Source organism: Podarcis bocagei, assembly GCF_964188305.1.
Source record: "Podarcis bocagei genome assembly, chromosome: 1".
Lineage (NCBI taxonomy): Eukaryota > Metazoa > Chordata > Lepidosauria > Squamata > Lacertidae > Podarcis > Podarcis bocagei.
Window position 1 is genome coordinate 83,561,786 of NC_138125.1, and position 19,503 is coordinate 83,581,288.

General features: G+C 43.5%; 2 protein-coding genes across 12 annotated transcripts; one reads left to right on the forward strand and one right to left on the reverse strand.

Moving 5' to 3' along the window:
* Positions 1 to 602: 602 nt before the first annotated feature.
* TMEM138 (transmembrane protein 138) lies at positions 603 to 8,783 on the reverse strand. 4 transcript variants are annotated; one of them, XM_081201255.1, is made up of 5 exons: positions 8,760 to 8,783; positions 6,784 to 7,034; positions 5,261 to 5,432; positions 1,532 to 1,607; positions 603 to 1,307 (listed from the first exon to the last, which is right to left on the reverse strand). In XM_081201255.1, the coding sequence occupies exons 2-5, from the start codon at positions 6,909 to 6,911 to the stop codon at positions 1,195 to 1,197; spliced, it is 489 nt and encodes a 162-aa protein (XP_081057381.1). In that variant the 5' UTR covers positions 6,912 to 7,034; positions 8,760 to 8,783; the 3' UTR covers positions 603 to 1,194. The 4 variants fall into 4 exon arrangements, with proteins under 4 accessions (XP_081057381.1, XP_081057380.1, XP_081057379.1 ...); XM_081201254.1 differs by lacking the exon at positions 8,760 to 8,783 and adding an exon at positions 8,385 to 8,678; XM_081201253.1 differs by lacking the exon at positions 8,760 to 8,783 and adding an exon at positions 7,603 to 7,754.
* A 336-nt stretch (positions 8,784 to 9,119) lies between these two features.
* Positions 9,120 to 17,515, forward strand: CYB561A3 (cytochrome b561 family member A3). Of its 8 annotated transcripts, none has more exons than XM_081200911.1 (6): positions 9,120 to 9,257; positions 12,574 to 12,780; positions 13,301 to 13,509; positions 14,651 to 14,805; positions 15,462 to 15,618; positions 17,148 to 17,515. In XM_081200911.1, exons 1-6 carry the CDS (start codon positions 9,173 to 9,175, stop codon positions 17,169 to 17,171), a joined length of 837 nt encoding a protein of 278 aa, XP_081057037.1. In that variant the 5' UTR covers positions 9,120 to 9,172; the 3' UTR covers positions 17,172 to 17,515. The 8 variants fall into 8 exon arrangements, with proteins under 8 accessions (XP_081057037.1, XP_081057040.1, XP_081057043.1 ...); XM_081200914.1 differs by lacking the exon at positions 9,120 to 9,257 and adding an exon at positions 9,458 to 9,747; XM_081200917.1 differs by lacking the exon at positions 9,120 to 9,257 and adding an exon at positions 10,162 to 10,266.
* Positions 17,516 to 19,503: the final 1,988 nt, after the last annotated feature.

Below are 19,503 nucleotides of genomic sequence, written 5' to 3' on the forward strand. Positions count from 1 at the left end.
ATGTAACGGCCCCGTTTTTCTTCCGCCCTTTCCTCACACGCACATTTTTATTTTAGATTTTACAAGTTTTTTCCCCGGGAAGTGGGGACAACATACACACACGCGCATCATACAAAGCACCTCGGATTGCTCAGTTCACGTGGCCCAAATGGCACGTAGCTCGTATATATCCGAAAATCCACTCCCAAATCCACCACTTAACAAGTTACCCAGCATCCCCTCCTGCCCTCGAAAGCTTTTTTATTATTCTATCAAAGGCCCACAGCGTTCCACAATTAATTCTACTGTTAGGAGTCCTGCCCCACATTTCAGAGTACAAGATTTCCTGGGTATTGCGCTTTAGGAACAAGCTTCTGTTCCCCCTCCCAGTTTATTTTTTCTGTGAATTTCATTATCTTACCCTAAACCACACACATGCCAGGCATAACGAAAACATCCATTTGTTTTCTGTATTGGAATGTTGCTAAATTATATGGTTTATTTTTAGTATCAACAGCACAACACAGAGAACTGGTGGTAATAAATCAAGCCTTGGAATGGAAAGAACACCCTTTTACTACCACACATTAGAGAAAAAACAATAAAGCAAGATCACCACACTATGGTTTCTGAAAAAGAGCCGATTTATTTTCTCACCATTTATAAAAATGCAAGTACAAAAGGGGAATCTAACAAGTCAATGAGAGTACATTTGCTCAGGCTGAATACTGCAAAGCCAAACCATAGTCTTTATTTCTTGTCGCACTGTCAGAGGTACTAGTGAAGGCAGGAATCCTTTTCTGCCACAGGGGAGCTTAGGGCAAGAAAATATTCTCAAGGAGGAAAATGCAGCATTGCTACTCAGTGGGAGTTGTCAGCCAAATCTGTTTGGCACTTCAAATCGTTCCTCAGTAAGGCTTCAGCCAAATCCAGAGTGCAGTTTGCTGAACTGAAAGGAGGACTGTGGAGTGCTTGGAGACTGAGAAGCATATAGTAGCAAGCAGGGTATCCACAAAAGAGCAGTTCCATTGATGAGTAGCCTAATGTGCACGAATGTAGGAAAGGGATGAAGTCATTTGACCACATGAGATTTAGAACTTGACTGTAGGAGACAAATTGTAGTGGGAGGAGGGGAACTTGCTGCAAGATATTGGTAAAATCTCTGTGGACATTCTAGCAAGCTGGCCTCTGCTCCAAATGATCCAGAAGCAGCTGTCAACTGTGTGCTTGTGCAAACTCTTTCCGTAGCCAAAGAGAGTCCTGGTAGAAACGGGGATCTCCCAAGTGCACAGCCGTCCTCTTATAGAAGTAGTAGTACAGCACAGCCACTGCAACCAATCAGAAATAAGTCACAAGCCAGCAAGGTCAACACCTGTATCAACTTTACTATTTTCTTACATTCAACTTCACCATTATCTCCCCAGCTACACTCCCCCTGCTCCCTGTCCCATCTACTTTCTGTGGGAAGCACAGATGGAACCAGCCTCATTGATAAATTTTTAAGCTTTGCTCAGAAGTCATAACACAGGGGAGAAATGAAACAGCCTCGTACCCATTCTCTGGAAAACAAAAAGAGTCTGCAGCCCATCTGTCCACACAAAATAGTTGGAATTTTTCCAGCGGAGGTTCTGTGGGAAAGAAATGTATGAAATATTAAAGGCAGGAAATAGACTGTTCCTCCCAGAACAACACAAAACAATACCAACCATCCTTTCAGACTTTCTTCAGTGCCCCATCTTTCTACCAAATTCCTTCAGAAACATGGCTCCCATTTTCCTACTCCCAATAATTATTTATATATTTGGGAAGCAGCAACATTCCTAACTCCTTCTCTTGAAAGTTCAGAGATTGTTACAATCTCAAATAAACATTCTAGAAACCATGCAACAATCCAGGACAACAAAGGCCTGTGGTATCCCATTGATTGGTGTGTCCCCTTCCTACATCCCACTCAAGGAAGCTTCCACATTTTTTCCAAGTATATTAAACCAGGAGTTATGCAACTGTATCTATAAAAATATTTTCACAGATAAAATAAAAACCAAAAGTTGACCCACATTAAAATTAGACACAATATTTGTTGAGCTTGTTGGAAAAAAGAGTAATGATGTTAGTTCCACTACTAGAGAGTTTCCAAAACTCATGTTCCCAGTCATAATAGGCTATTCCAAGTCTTTCTTAACAGTTAAGCAACCAGACACCACATGGAATGGATGCCAGCACTCGGAGCAGCTCAGGGAGCAAAGAAAGGTTAATCGGATCAGCAGATTTATACAGAACAACCAGACCTATTCTAGCTCTCAACAACTGATCACAGAAAATCCTCTTAAATCCTCCTGCCTCACCAAGCAAGGTTTAGGAAAGCAGTAGTACCCAACTTTCAAGCTAGATTGCTTCATCTAACTTCAAAGATGAGATATTAATTCCCTAGATACTGGGACTTAACTACAATATGTACCATTTTGTCCAGTGTATTCTAGGCAGGTTTACCATTTACAAATAATGGCATGCAATCTTAAAAGAAAGAGTAAAAAAAGAGATGGGGAATGAAAAGGAAAATAGGCACACTAAGTTATTCAAACTGGAAATGAGGTAAGATTGAAATAAATCTTTTGTTAGCCTCCGTAAAGCCCTCACTCATCTAAAGAGAGCCAAAGAAATCCATAGGGAGGTACTAGACTATTGAGGCTGTAAATATGAGAAGGTTTTTGCCTTCAGTGCAGTGAATTCATATCAATGCAAGCACTGCTTTGGAATTTAAACATTCTGTTCCAAGAAGCCAAGGGTGCTGTACCACGAACTTTTATGACTCTTTGGCAATATAGCCCATCATCATTGGTAAGTCATTGCATGTCAATGACACCTGTTCATTGTAGTTGTTTGCTCCACTGAACAAAACTTGGACTGAATTTAAATATGTATCCTTCAGTTAGGCAGCTGGACAGCAAGACACACGAAGAACCAGGAATAAGGACCTCGTTTTTAAATCACAACATCTGTTGATATTTGAAAAGTAAATCACACAGATCATTGCCTATTGCGACAACAGCAAAAATGCTGAGTGCTTACAATGGATCAGGGTGTCAAACAGAAAATACAGTTTGATCAACTAAAAGCTCAGAGACCAAATATACTTCCTGGCCACTGTTCCAAGACAACTTCTGCACAGCTTCCTGACGCTTCCAAATACCATGGAAACCTACAAATCTTTTGTCCCAAATGCTTCTGTCCTCCTTCCCTTTAATTACCCAAATTACAGTGACCTCTGTTAAACTTCACAAATCTGTCCAGGAAAAAAGGTGAATGATATAACAGTTATTAAAGCTCAAGGTATGTGATATAGGACAAATGCCCAGGCACACTGCCTAGAAGGACAAGACAAACCTAGGAGATAACTACAGAACCGAGCAAATAGAGCCAGAACAAAGCATATATTGCTCATTCTATGAGACTGCAATGATCCAATGGGCTCACCCCAATCAACTAATAGCAAGAGTCAATGGAATAATGGGCTGTGAACAACGCTGCAGCCAAGAAACTTACTTATACAGCCAATAATCAATAAATTAGAGAGGCCACCTTTATACAATATTACAAAATCGTAGCAAACATATAACATTTCAACCAGACTTCACTAGGACTACACTAATGCCAGTACTGAGCAAATTAGTGAGTCACATTCCAATACTCCATTTGTGTCCATAGCTGCAGCTGCAAATCAGCATGGGTAGTCATGTATGGCTGCCTTTGACAAAACTGCAGATAAAGTTTGGAAGTCTGTTATAAGAATCAAAATATAAATTTTCTTCTTGGTTCTTTTGAAAAAGACATCAGTCTTCCTTATTGTTGGGATTGTTTGTTTTTGCTTCATAAAAAAGAGAGTTAAAAGATTAAGAATAGATTCTGCTACAAGCATACTGAGCAGTGTTAAGGGGTACAAAGTCTATACATTACATTGAAAAGATGTGAAGACAGCATGAAGGTGAAATGTTTTGGTGCATGAAGCAACAAGAGAAACCAGGAAATTGGGTGGTGGGGTGAATCTGAAGGATGAGCTGTTGCCTACACAGCTTCCAAATCATAAAAAGTGCCAGTAAACCAAGTCAATCAAATGTTAATAACCACTCAACTTACACATAATCACATGTACATAACAAGCTTGCCCTCAGTAAAGACCATAAGAGGGCAACTATGATGGACGATACAATACGTTAACTTAGGGTGCTTTGTGTGATTTGCTATCACATGAATACAGTATTAACAAAACGTACAATAGACCACTTAAATGACAGCTTAGGCAATTATTGCAAGGCCAATCATTTTTCATGGATCTCAGACACAGATATCTAAAAAGAATAAATTAATGTGAGCAGAAGTCAGTGTAACAAGATGTCCGAAGAAAACAAGAATAATGGAGCACACTGTAAATTATGCTCATCAAAAGCAAAATAAAAGTATGCTTGTTCAAAAAGATCTTAGAAAAAGAAGTGATTGGTATGTATGCAAGAAGTCCAGGGTGTGATGGTGAAGAACAAAGGACAGCTGAGAAAAACAGAACTGCCCAAAGGGGGGGGGGGGACTGGTCAAAGAAGACTGTAAGACCTCCTGTATCCAGCTAACCCTATCAGTAGGAAATTCTAGCTTTATACTAACAAGATTCTGAAAGGTTGGAAGGTGAATTAGCATGCCAAGCCACAATAATATATTGCATTATAACAGTTGCAACAGCTAGGACCCCTTCCAGTTTATCCTGTTTCATCAGACGAGCTTTTAAATGTCTTAAATACTATTTGGTTTATCTAATCCAACTCCTTCCCAGGTCTTTATTCCTGGGAACTCCTCAACCAGTTCAATGAGACAGCTACTGTTCTACAAATTCTGCACACATTATTTATCACACAGAAGATGGTACAAAAACCTGAGCTTCTTTTAAAAATATAATGAGTGTTGAAACAAATTTGGAAATCCACAGGTGGTGTTTGCAAGGGATTCCTAGGGTTCAATAGAGAGCACTTCTATCTCTTCCACAGTTCCCTGTCGTAACCTAACCTGTAAGTTTCTTCTATTCATCCCTGCTCTTGCACAACATTTCTTCCATTTACCATACTGCTTTTTTGTTACATCCAGACCTCCATATTTAAAAACTACAGAGTGCTAAACCTGGGGGGAGCATAAAATAAAGTTTGTTTCAACGTGTGTTTTCTTTGCTTGCACAATTACTCCTGTATTCAGAATCTGGGCTTCCTTGATAACCAGTATAAACAATCCTCTCCTGCCTTACCATGACCCAGATGTGGAAGGATATGCTCAAACCAAGGTATGTTGCTGACAAGACAATGGTCCCTTTAAATTTCTGGAACAGAAGATTAACCAGGCCAGCCTGGAAGACGAAGGTATTGAAGAACATGAGGAAGATGATGATGACATTGAAGAGGATGGCAATATCCTGAATGCTGTAAGGCAGGCAAACATTTTAATGAGACAGAGATTGATAGATACCTTATACACAGAGGTATACCTAGGTTCCCTTGCATCCTTGGCATCACACGCACACCCTGGTCCCTTGCACAATTGCATTTCTCCACCGAAGCACCCACAGGAGCCTGCATGCTTTGCCCAGCCACCCATAGTATTGGAGGAGCAGCCCAGGGAGCACACGAACAGGCAAGCAAGTCCCTAGCCACTCCAAGCCAGAGTGGAGAGGCACAATTTTTGTGCACACTCTCCAAGCCTGCACTCTTGGCAGGGGCTCACCTAACCAACTCCTAGGTATGCCGCTGCTTGTGGCTCTCCAAATACTACTAGACACCAGCTCCCCACCACCACCCATGGTCAGAGATAATGGGAGTTGTGGTCCAGCAACGTTTGGAGGGCCACAGGCTCCCCACAATTGTGGCTCAAGCCTAGTACTTGGAGAACAAAAAGCAGATTAACATAGCTGCAGAGGTTTTCACTGTCCATGCTGCCAAGTGAGACATTAGTCCACTAATTGCAGAGGAAAGGGAACCCCGAAACCCTTTCTAGAAGATTACAATGGAAATAATACCTGCTGCAGCTATCTCTATTTCCCCCTGCTTATCACTCATTTTCATAATCTGAGTGTAGAACTTTATGTAATGGCAACTGAGCTAACAGCTGCTAATACCCACAGAGAAAAGATAGAATGAATGGATTATAATAGCACCACCCCTTTAAAAATATCATTCAACACAATACAGCCTACTAACTGCCGATGTTTCAGGAGTAGGGAAAGAATAATAATTTTCTTGGTATCTTTTATTCTACTTCATTCCTCCATTCATCTCTTCTCTGGCACTCTCTTCTTCCCATTTTCCTGAATGAGAGTGTCCCAAGAAGAGCAGAAACAAACAGAAAGTGCATTCCTGTGCATGTTTACTCAAAAAAGTTCCACTGTGTTCAATGTGGCAAATTCTCTGTAATCCTAAGCACATTTACTATGGATCAAGTCCTCTTGTATACATAAAGGCTTAAGCTGCAATCCTATGCACACTTACACAACAGTAAGCATGACTGAAAACAATGGGACTTCCTTCAGAGTCAACATAATATATAAGATTTCACTGTTGCTCCTGAGTAGACATACTAACCATCTCTTCTCCATTCCAAATCACTTATTCAAGCACTAGTCTACAGTTCTGACCTGAAGAGTAACTACGTTTTTGATCCCTACAGCTTATTTAAGAGCTCATAGCACTGTTGAGCATCTTTTCAGAGACAAATGTATACAAGCCCTTTAAAAAAACCCCAGACAGTGACAAGCACCCACTGTTGTGCCATACTCACATGAAAAGCACAAGCTGGATGACGGGCGCCATGCGCAGCAGCTCCGAGAAGGAGTTGACAAAGAGGTCATAGAACAGCAGTAGGAACTGCAAGGAAAGCACCAGGCTATAGTTGCTGGTTTGGAGCATCTTCCTTGCCTCAGTGTCTGCATCCCAGATGAGAGGGACACCTCATGCTCACACAACAGAGGGATACAAACTTTTTCCTCCAGCGCAATCACTCATAGCTCCCTTTGGGCAGAGACCTGAAACCTGCAGAAACACCAGGTGGGGGGGAAAGAGGGAGAATAAGGTGAGCAACACTTGCAATAATAGCGGGGAGGGGGGCATCACAAATCTGGAGCACACCACACACAGTCAAGCACTAGAGAGCAAAGATAAACCAGTCAGAAATACAAACAATGAATAAGAATCCCTTTGTTGAAGTAAGACTGGTTGCACCGTTAACTGCTACTGCCTAACACTGTTCTTAACATTTTTCGGTGATCTAAGAACTTTACTCTTGCTGCCCCTCCGCGGCTTTTCTCCTATTTCTACACAGGGGAAAGCAAAGCACGAGGGTGGGTGGCGAGGGCTGACTGGCCACAGCCACCTCCAAGGGGCTGGAAAGGGCGCCTTTTCTTCCTGGGCAACACGGATCAAGCGCCACGGACCTCATCTCCTTGGTGATCAAGATTTCAATCCGGGTACACGCGATCTCGTTCTGTGGGCTCCCAAGCGCCCTCGACCTCACGCTCCCCGTGTTAAGTAACGGGGCACGACAGGTCGCGAAAGATAGGCCCGTCGCTGCTCCAGCTCGCTCTTTGCTCCCGGCCCTCACCTGGCGCGGCAGTTGCCCGTTCCCATGGAGACGGCGCAGCCACTCAGGGGAGCGTAGGAGGCAGCCTGGCCGGAAGCTGCCGCCCTTGCGGTCACGGTCACAGAGTTGTAAATGACAGAGCGGACGGAGAATCTCGTTGCCCGGATAGGAAACTTCCGCCCTGCCTCTGGAAGCCATTTATAAAGTCTTCCATGGGGCGGAAGTGAATGCATCTGGAAGAAACCCGTGATTCTACAGCGGCTTAGAGGGGACTACTTTTTTTGATGCTTAGTTTAAAAACAACAACAACAAAAACATTTAAAACATGGCCCAGCACAGTCGGATCACATTTCACCATTTGTGTGTTGGGGTTTTTGGCTTGGAGAGCTGCTTATAACAGCCCTGCAAGGACACTATTAATGGTGCAGGTCAGAAGTAGCACGAACATTTGCATTTCCAGGTTACAGCAGTCTAGTTCATTTGCCTCTTCATGCCACCCTCGTCCACTAAACTCCGTAGACTCCGCGCTACACTCGCAAATGTTTACAGTGGTGTGCGCGCGCCTCTCACCTGATACAAGACCCCGAGTTAGAAAATTATAGACTCCTCTCTTTGCTACTATTTTTTGCTCGTTATGTGGGACCTGCTTCCCAACTATTGCTAAAGTAAAATCTTCAATTTCTCCTTTGATTTCTATGAGCAGCTGAAATTCCGCGTGCAGACGACAACCGCTGGCGCTCTTTTTCCCTATCTGTATGATACATGGTGCGGAGAGCGTGTTTTTTGTTTTTGCCTTTATTTACCCTTTGCCGCTGATCCGGCTTTTGAGCTTTTCTGGTGGATTATTACCACTTCGGTGCGAAAGAAATAATTCTCCCCTTCCTTCCTTCCTTCCTTCCTTCGGTCTCCTTCAGCGCACTAAACTGGAACTTCCAGCTGCTGGAGAGGCATTCCACCATTTGATGAAATCAATCCGTGTTTAATGCCTCAATTTTTAAAAAATGCAGTCGTTCCAGTGAAATCAGACCACCGGAAATCTATTTTTGTTTTGATATCACAGCTACAGAGCGAAATCCTGCAGCGCGATTTCAGCAGATTAAGGGGCACATAACGCCGCTGCCAGTCTACAATAATAACTTACTGGCGTGGAACAGGGAGTTATAGAAAAGGTTGCCAACCTGACAAAGCTCCTCCTTTGCCTTCAGCCCTTGCTGTGTGACAGGCAAAACTTCGTCACGTGACGCGTTTCCTGTTAATACACCTGTTTACATACCTGCAATATACCTATACCAGCTCAATTTGCCGGGCACTTAGGCATCCAGGAAGTCCCTCATCTCTTTGACGCAAGGGAAAACTTTAATGACGGGTGCACCTAGGTATATTGCAAAGGCAGAAGCAAACGAAGAGGCTTGTAAAGCTCCTTAAATGAGAACTTTCCCGGCTCGATTCCCCGCCGTGTTCATGCCCAGCAATATACTGTACAGTACTGTACAGATCTTGCTGAGAAAACGACATTTCCCAGAAACCCGTCTTGGCGTTGGCTGGGCAGTGCCATAAACTGCGCCTAGACTAGTCTGAAGTGCCTCCTATCATGAGCAGAGACGATGGAGCTGAAGGGGACCTGGAGCTTTGGAACTACTTTTCCCGGCGCTCCCCGCGACTCAGACAGAAGCGAGGTGTGAGCTGTTGCTTGTATTTCTCGGTTCTTTGAGTGCGTGGACGCAGCTGGGTCGCGAAAGCAAACCTTGACCCTTGTGTGCGCGCAATCCCTCTTGCGGCTGTTCCCAGGCGCTTCCCTGCAAGGGGCGATCCCGCTACCCATTTATACGTTATGCTATCTAGCAAGTGTCACTTCCTTATTGCTCCTCATATGCGCTTTAATGGCGCGGTCGGGGGTGTGCACTGGGCAGCAAAACCCGCAGTGCTTGAAACTGCTTGCAAGTTGCTCTCTGGAACTGCTATGGGTTCAGCTTCGCTCGACAGCCTGGATCCAATAGATGTTTCGTGTGCTAGTTGAACAGAGATGCGACCGGGGATCCTGCAGCCCTGCAGGTGCTTCTGGACTCCAGCTCCCATCAGCCTCAGCCACAAGGGGGAGGTGGCCTGGGTGATGGGAGTTGTAGTCTATCAGTATCTGGAGAGCAGCAGGTGCCCCAGTTGTGCAAGGTAACTGTACTGTATGTTGCTTACGAAGGCTGTTGCCGCAGCAAACCAATTTATCGCTTAAATGCCAGCAGCTTTCTTGCGGCAGAGCACTGGACGTCACGGGACTTTGTGCTTTATTGTTAACTTTATGAGGCTGGAGTTGGTTCCTTGTTCAGCACGCATGAGGGAGCAGCCTGAATATGGAACTGACGTTTGCACACTTCTGCGCCTTGCGATAAGTTGTTGGCAGCCGCGTTTCACTTCCAGCGTCACCCCGAGAGACTGCCAGCTATAAGTAGTGCCATCTTAGCATTCTCTCCCATCCAAGGGTTTTGGGTTTTTTTTTTGCATTGGCTGCCGTTATGTTCGTGAAACCGAGAGACGGTGAAATTCAAGGCTAAAAGACGGAGTAGTTTGTCACTAGTTAAATCTGTTCACCAGTCGATGCCAGAAATTATTCTAATTTAAATATCGACCCACAAGTGCTTAAAGTCCTCCCTCTCTTTGGAAGCAAAGGAAAGCAAAAGCAGCAACCACCTGGTGCGATTTTCAAAAGGGGCTCTTTGGCATGGTAGTACATCAGTGTTTATTAGTTATTGCCACAGTGGCCATTTTCTGCTCTTCTCTTTGACCCGGCTTATACTTTGCAGTAAAGCTATAAGACTGTAAGTAAAAAGGTTGATCATAAAGATAAATGATTCTAATCGGGTAGCTGGTCAAAACATGTTAGCAAAACCATATTTTGAATTAAACATTTCCAAAGTTGGCTGTAGTTTCTATGTATTTCTTTTCTTATCTTACACCTACTTACCCTTGATGTTTACACTTCCTTTCCTAAGGGTGTTTTAATACTTTGTTCTAAATCTATTGATGGGGGGGTTGTGTGTGTGTGTTGTTATGAATTTGTGGGGTGAGAGACACTCTAAATTCCTGGGTCCAATAAAAGTTATAATTAATCAAGGACTGGGGAGTTAAAACTGCCGAGCACTGAACCACTGGAATATTAACATTAACAACAACAACAACAACAACAATTCTATACTGCCCTTCATCCAAGGATCACAGGGCGGTTTAAAATATAAAAGGACCAAAATGCATGCCATAGTAACAAACAAAAACACAGTAGTTACTCTGTGCTGGATAGCAGAGGGGTGTGAGCCCCTCCTCCTTCTAGAGAGGTAGATTGTAATACAAATGGCCATTTTTCAGTTGCAGTGGACTGATGTAAGCAAGAGGGGAAATAGTTTTGGGAGGGAAGCAGAGTCTCTGGAGAAAAGGCGGTCACAGCACAATGTGGGCTGACAGTTTGAATCCAGCGTGGCAGCAATGGTAGAAACAGGGCCCTCCTGACCTGTAAAACTCCCCCATATAATTGTGGGAATTGTAGTTGTAGGTGCTGTGAATTGTAGCTCGGTGAGAGGCAAACTACAATTCCCAAGCTTATTTTGAGGAAGCCATGAGCTTTGAATGTAAATGGTGTGACCCCAAACTGAACTGGCAACTTTAAACAATTTTTTGTGGGCTATGCCCCCCACAGAAATCACACAGGACACAGCTGCTCAGCAGCTTTCACTTTTGCATCAGCACATTTTCCTCTTGGTGTACGTGGTGAGTTAATGGCACAAAAGTTTCAGTAGAGCTCTCCAGTTCATGAGAAGATGCTAGTAGAAGATGCCAGCCATCCAAACTGAGAGTCTGGCTGCAGTTAGACAAGAGACTTTTTTTTTTAAGACCCTAGATTGTCATTCACTTAACTTCCAGCCCACCTTTGCACTGTGAAGAGCAATGTTTCAGTCATTGCCATAGTCTTTTAATGCACACACTCTGCAAGCTTCTCACTTCTGTCTTGAAAGCAGAAGTTGGGATGATCTTGTGACCGTTGTCTCCCTCCAGGACCCAGTGGTTGCAGGTGCAGCATCTGTGCAGGGCTGCTGGGTTGGTAGAAAAAGTCTGTGGTTTGCACCTTTCACTGTGGGGACAGTTCGTAAATAAATTTGAAAACTAATGTGAGGCTATCTGTTTTCATATGCAATTGGCTGCAGTAACCTTTATTTTTGGCTGAAACTCAGCTATGGCTCTTAGATCAAGTTGGATCCAGTAGTAGCCAATCTAACTTCACTTTATGAATGCCAGTGTTGCTTACACAAAAGTTTGCCTTGGTTCACAGAAGAGCCTTGGATATCAGAATTGGACATAACACATGGTATCTGCTGCCTAACTAGATTTAACTAAATTGGAGTTGCATCCTGCCAGATCATATGATCAATTCAGTGTAGGTTCTGGTTCCTGATCAACAACTGTGGGACTGTTTTATTTCTCTGGAAACTTTCTCTTCAGTAACATGTGTACTCCTTTGGTGTTTCTGTGCGACTTGGCTTTGGGAAGTATGGAATCATCAGTAATTGAGCCTCCTTCTTTTAGTGGACAGGGGCTGCAGACAGTAGAAGCCCCTGCTGACACAGTTGGATATAGTCTGTGAGGTGTGTTACCCCATTGGACAAGCTGCTGGTAACTGCCAGCCTTGACTTTTGCGAGAATAGTGGTTAGAATGTGAATTGCCTTAACCAGCCTGGGGAAATTCCAGATCTACCTTCCACTTAGCTGTGAAGTTTTGATGTTTCATGGTCTGTGGTGGACATACTATTGAAATCAGTTCTTCTGACCCAGAGTCTGAGACTCCACCCTATTTTGGGTTACAAAACTGTGTGACAGAAAAACAGTTCTCTGCTGAAGGGAGGAAAGCAGAACTAGGTAGTAAGGAAAGGGAGGAGGCAAAAATCTTGCTGGTGCCAGAACCAGCAGATGGTTGGATAGCTTTTACAGCTAGCTGGTCTCTTGCCTTCTCAGGTGTGCTCCCTGTGAACAGGATGATTCCCAGAGTCTCATTCTTGCTGCTCTCAATCCTACTGGGAATTCTGGGGATCTTGTGTGTGGTGTTCACAGTCTACTGGACCCAACACTGGCTTGGTGGCTTTGCCTGGGATGGTTCTTCTCAGATGTTTAACTGGCATCCAGTTTTCATGGTGACAGGCATGTTGGTCTTGACTGGTGCAGGTAAGTGAAAAGAGGATCCAATCCTTTTCTGATTTCCCCTCCTCCTGCCCCAGTAGCAGAACCGATATTAACATCCTATACAGTGGTATCTCGGGTTAAGAACTTAATTTGTTCTGGAGGTCTGTTTTTAACCTGAAACTGTTCTTAACCTGAAGTACCACTTTAGCTAATGGGGCCTCCCGCTGCCACCGCACGATTTCTGTTCTCATCCTGAAGCAAAGTTCTTAACCCGAGGTACTCTTTCTGGGTTTGCTGAGTCTGTACCCTGAAGCATCTGTAACCTGAGATACCACTGTATCCTTTTAAGTGTGTTTGTGGGGGGGGGGGGTTATTTTATTATGTATCTTGTGTTTTTATCTTGTGTTTTTATGCTGTGAACCAGCCTGAGATCATTGGCTGAAGGGCAGTATACAAAACAAGCAAACCTGGGAATCAGTGACTTGGCTATTTTGGCGGGGATGTGGGACGGGTGCCTGAGCCATCTTGGCTCTAGTGACTTCTCCCCCTCTTTCTCCTCCAGCGGTGCTGGTGTATCGCATGCCCCTCTCTTGGTCGGGGCCCAAACTGCCATGGAAGCTGCTGCATGCAGGACTGACCTTGGCAGCATTCATCCTAATTGTCCTGGGACTGGTGGCCGTCTTTGAATATCACAACAAACAGGGCATTGCCAACATGTACTCCCTTCACAGCTGGCTAGGGCTTGGTGCTGTGCTGCTCTTCTCCTGTCAGGTGGGTAAGAACCTAAGAAGCTGTAGCTTGGTGGCAGAGCACATACTTTGCATCGGGTGTGGGGAACATTCACCCTCCAGATGTTGCGGAACTACACTTCTCATCATCCCTGAGTATTGGCCGTGCTTGCTAGGGCAAATGGGAGTTGCTGTGCTGCAACATCTGAGGGCCAAATTTCCCCCTCCCCTGTTTTACATGCAGAGGGTACTTGGTTCAGTCCCAGTCACTTTTATGTAGGGTCGGAGCAGGGGGAAACCTGTCTGAAACTGCCGCTTTTAGTGTTCGGGAGGGATACACAATCTTCAGGTTTGTTGGATCTACTTTGGTTGTTTTTCTTCACAAGAATCCCAAGAGCAACCAACCAGAGCTAGGTGCAAAAGACATATTTGGAATTAAATAAGGTGGTTGCCTCCTAGCACAATCTCAGCCCATGAATCCCAGTACTGAGAAAGTTGCCATTTGTAGATCTAACCTCCTTGAATTCATCGTAATACTTCTAAAAACAAAGTATTTTGGTGGGTTGTCACCAGTGCTTTTTTCTGGGGGACACAGGTGTACGCATACCCCTAAACATTTTGTGAATTTAATTTTGGCCTCATTGAGGGGCAATATTTCAATATTAATAGGAAAATGAGAGTACTCCTAAACATTTTTTTAAAGAAAAAAAGCACTGGTTGTCACCCACATTGCATAGAAAATATACTTTTGTCTTAAACCTGCGGCCTGACACTTCTTGTATTTTGTGAGAGTGAATAATTTGTTCTAGCCACCCTTTTCATAAATATTAGGTTTCCTCCCTCTTGGGTAATCCCCCCCTTAACCCCTTCACCATGTGCACATGCGGTATTAAAAGTTTGTTTCAAACATTTTATTTGTTTTATTTAAAATGTTGTCTGTAAAAGCGCAGTAGATATTTGAAAAAAACTAACCTAAATTGTTCACTGGTGGCTGTCTATCTCCCCCCCCTCCCAAGCTCTCATAGCTAGTTTGAGATTTTAGATCATGAATATAATAAAACAAATACTTCTGCAAATCTGGTTTCTGCATTACTTGTGCTCAGTCCCTGTGCAGATACCATGCTGAGCCCTTCCTCCAATATGGGTTTCTGAAAATATCCCAATTTCTTATCTCTTCCATCCAGTGGGCCATGGGCTTTGCTTCTTTCTTGCTGCCTTGGGCTCCCACCTGGTTCCGAGCCTTGTACAAGCCCATCCATGTCTTCTTTGGCTCTGCCATCATCCCTTTAGTTGTGGCCGCCTGCATCTCCGGCATCAATGAGAAGCTTTTCTTCAAACTGTGAGTAGCAAAACAGAGAGGGCTTGATAATGGGAGGAGGAAATAGCACGCGCTAAAAAGACAATGGAGAATATGTTGCTGGTTATTTACACTGGAGAGAGTTGGCAGTCTTCTGGGGTACAAATAATGAGGGATGAAGAGGCAGCTGCTCAGCCTGGTCCAGATCGATAGCAGTCATTATAAGTTTGAAAGCAATGATAGCTTTGAGACCAGGAATAAGGAACATATAGTTCAGCAACATTTGAAAGGCCACTGGTTCCCCATCCCTGTTTTAGAAGTACAGAAGGGAAATGTGTCCACAAGGCAATGGGGAACCTGAGAATGCGGTTAAACCACATGTAGCAGAAGCAGATGGGAATGTGGAGCTAGTGTCTGGAGGCTTGCAATGTGAAGATAGTGTTCTGCTCAATAGGTCATTGTACACATTTCCTTGAATATAAGATGTGCTCCAGCCTCGAGCCCAAATGCATTACTTGGGTGTCTGGGACAGCAGAATGGCTATTGGAGCAATGCTACATATGGTGAAAGAGATTATGTGGCTTAATATAGATTGTTGGCACTATCCAGATATTTCCTTCTTTATGGGTCTCTGGGGAGGTGTTTGTGGTGCTATTGGCTTTTCATCAAGCATTTTTGCCTTTTGTCTGTACTTTTAGAACAAGCACAACCACACCCTACTCTCAGCTTCCTGCAGAGGCATGGTTTGCCAACATATTGGGGATGCTGATCCTGGTCTTTGGGCTACTGGTGCTGTTTGCCCTTGCCATGCCAGTATGGAAGCGTCCAGATGTGAATTCGCAAGATACCCAAGAGGTGGTATTATTATTATTATTATTGGCCTTTAATATTTATTTATTTTACTACAACTATGTCCTGCCTATCCTTCAAGGCATCACACAAGGTTTTCTGTCTCCCCCACTACCATTTATCCTAACAACAACCCTGTGAGGCAGGTTAGGCTAAGAGGGACTGGCCAAAGTCACCCACTGAGCTACATGGCTGAGAGGGGATTTGAACCTGGATCTTCTTGGTCCTAGTCCAGCACTCTAGTCACTACACCATACTGGCTCGAACCCACCAATGTATTGTGGCTTGTAATTCATGTCTGTTGAGTTTAAATGGTAGTGTGTACTAGCTTGGACAAAGTAGCGGAGGGATGGGGGAAGAATTTTTCAGAAAATGAAACTCTTGTTCAACTGTTGTTAGGATGAGAACAGTGTATTTTCGCTGTGTACACACAAGAGTTCCAAGTAGATTTGGTGCCTCCCATGTTTACATGTTGTTTTTTTCCTGCCATCCACATGATTTTATCCTCCTTCAAGTAGAAACTTGCACCACCTCCCAATAATTCAGATTTATTTGATACACAGATAATGCAGTAAGGGGAAAAAAATCCAACATAAAACCACATGCTACCCAAATATGAATGTACTAAAGCACATTATGTGGGTGACACCCATATATGTACGTGTGTGATGATGTTTTGCTGGGTGTCATGTTTTCATAATCACCTCTACTTCTGATGACAAGGCAGTTCTCAATGGGCTTCTGGTGGGGCTGAGTATGACCTCATATATGCTTTTTTTCTTTTTCTTTCTTTTAAAAATCTGCTGTTTTCTGCAAATCTGGTATATCAGAAAACGTGTATCTATATTTCTTTTAATGGCTGTGCACACAAGTAAGCAAATACCTGTGCAAATGCTCATAATGGACCGCAGGTGTCCTTAAGTCAGGGAGGGGTTCTATAAAGTACTAATGGGGAAGTACTAATTGAGGAGAGGGGGGACAATAACACATAGTATGAGTATAGCCCTTCAAGAACTGACCGATAGTACGGACAGGAGACGTTAAACTTCATTAGATTTTGGGTTGTGGGTTTTTTGGTTTTATTATACACACACACACACACACACGCAAATACGTTCATTGCATACCACCCTAACGAAGGAAAGAACCGAACAGTGGGGCGTGTTTTTGAGATTTCATTTTCGGTTAATGATAAGAAATGTTCCTTGTGGATTATTAGTCTGACTGGCTTCCAACAGTTCTCTGTCCTATTTCCCCATAGCCTCCATGGGTTTATATTGCAGAATATTTGTTTTGAAAACACAGACATAGAATGACACATGTGTATAGTAGTGGAACTTATCCCTGGCAAAAGGAGCAACAGTATGGGAGCTAAATCCTAGAAACCTGGTCTGAATTTTCTCTGCAAGAGGCCTAGACTGAACATCATAACATAAGCAATAGACAACATGTTCTGAGAGAGTTTAATATCTGAGAGTGAGATAGAAAGCTTATGGAATCAAGCTTTATTATTTACTTCTGTTCTTTTTCTACAGCCCTTGCTACAGGAGGATAAATGAAGCAGCAAACAGGAAGGATTGTGATCCAGACCTGTGTGGTGGCCTGTTCTCCACTGAGATCTTCAGCCATTCTTGCTTCTGTTTTCAGTGCAAGAGTTGAAACTTTAATTGTGGCACTGAATTGTCTGGCCTTCTGGGTACTTTATTAATTCCCTCCACCCCACCCCACCCCACCCCACCCCCGGCTTGCTCTTGCTGAGTTGTTGAGCTGCTGGAAATCCAGGTATCTCTGAACAATTCATTTCTTAGTTGCTGTTGTGCCATTATGACAAGTTCCCAGATTTTTGTACTTCATGGACTTATTAGAAACCTAAATTATCAGATGAAATAAATGATTCCTTCTAGTTGTTTCGCTGTTGGATTTGCAGGTGCTTCTACACTAGGTGTTCAGCATGGAATTGTCATGCTTCGGGCATTCACTTTTGAATGGGGCATCCATATAGTGCTGACATCCATGTATTGTCCTCCTGTGTTTTCCTGTGACTCTTGTTAGGTATTTGTTTAATACCTACTCTTGTTAGGTATTTTCTGTTTAATAACAGAAAAACAGCACAATTCTGAAGGTGCCTGCGGCCTTAGCATTCCTCATCCATCTTCTTAAAGAGATGGAGTTTCAATTAGTATGTCCAGATGAGGGTCTCCTACTGCTATCAGTCATGACTCTCCCGTTATAAGCAGAATTGCAGCTGATTATCCACCTGCCTCTGGTGCTCTGGTGCAGTGTCTGCATCTTATTATATTTTGTCCACAAGGTGGGCATGACATAACTGTATGGACAAGGTTATATCCTTCTGTTTCTTCACCTGTTGGTTGGCTGTCACACGTCTCCTTTTCCTCACATTTTGAAGCGGGTGCTTCTTAGCACCATTTTAACCCCCTGCTTTGTGTGCCCTCCTGTGTGAATGTGTTTACACAATTAGCACAATTGCAAAAAAGTAAAAAAGAGTGCTTGCAGCTTACTTCCAAGTAAACATCATTAGAGATCAGGCTCTAAATCCCGTGGATTTCACTTGAGAATGACTAATCTCTAGTTCAGTCAATTTTACAACCAGATCTAATTGGACAATCCAGTGTAGCCAGTTCAACAACCCAGCTAGAAAGCATGCTAAATTGATTCCCCGTCCCCTTGCTGATTGGTTGCAGTATTTTACCACAGCACAATTGTTAAATGTCTGTAGCACAGGGGCTGGAGGATTGTGGCCTTGCAAGATTACTGCTGAAACCTACACCTTGGTACTTGGAAGTTAGCACTACTTTATCTTAATGCAGTTTACCAATAAAATAGCTAACTGAAGTGTGTAGGGAACCTCGTTCTAGGGAACAATTTATTAAGACTGAAATCTGGTAGAAAGGAGTTGGGGTGCAGGACATGAAATGATTTTTAAACCAGAAGTACATGGCAGGCCTTAGAGAAAGGAGCGGTCATCTCCAACGTGTCAGGGAAAACAACTCCCAGTGTGGTTAAGATGTGACTTTTCCTGTGCACAACTGCAAGGAGATTGCTGTGCACTTCTGCTCTTTCCCTCTTTAACAGTAAGAAAAAAGGTGGAAGAAGCAATGGGAAAGCATGGGAGGATTATACTTGGCTTACATCCAGATGCCCTGTAACACTGCATGGCGGAGGCATACCAAATTCACATTAAAAGCTTCAGAGAAGGCATAATGAACACATATACTGAAAGCCTCATAGGGAAGCAGCCAGTGTGTGCCATGATCTATAAGCAAGGACAATAATAATAATAAATTTTTATTTATATCCTGCCCTCCCCAGCCAAAGCTGGGCTCAGAGCGGCTTACAACAATATTGCCATTCAATGTACCATTGTTATCTTTCTAGTTGGAGTCATTATATCAACCCCATTCATTTTTTCCACTCATCATCAGATTAGCTCTGTAGTTTATTTTGTTGGTAGACACACATAAACAGCATATATATTTCTACCATAGGACTCTGGTACACCGCGGTGACTGGTAGGATAGAAAGTTAAAGATAGAGCCAGAGCCACCCTCCTCTCTGCTGAGTTGTACAAGCAATACTGATACTAAGGCAGCCAGGACCAATCCCTGGACTGGATGCTAAAGTAGGATGGCAGGCATTTGGGGGCTGACTGGGGGCAGACTAGGACTGGTGGGGCAGTGCCCTGATTCATACCTCCACTGGTGCTACACAAAGTGTTATGCCTTCCTTTTTTCTTTTTTCTTTACTTTGTTGCAGCTACCACCTAGTAAGAGTTCCTTAATACATCTGGTTCATCTGTCATTAGAGTCAAAGCGAGGGACACTTTGGCCTTGCTCTCACATGGGGCTACTTCTTGGTGATTCTACATTGGTA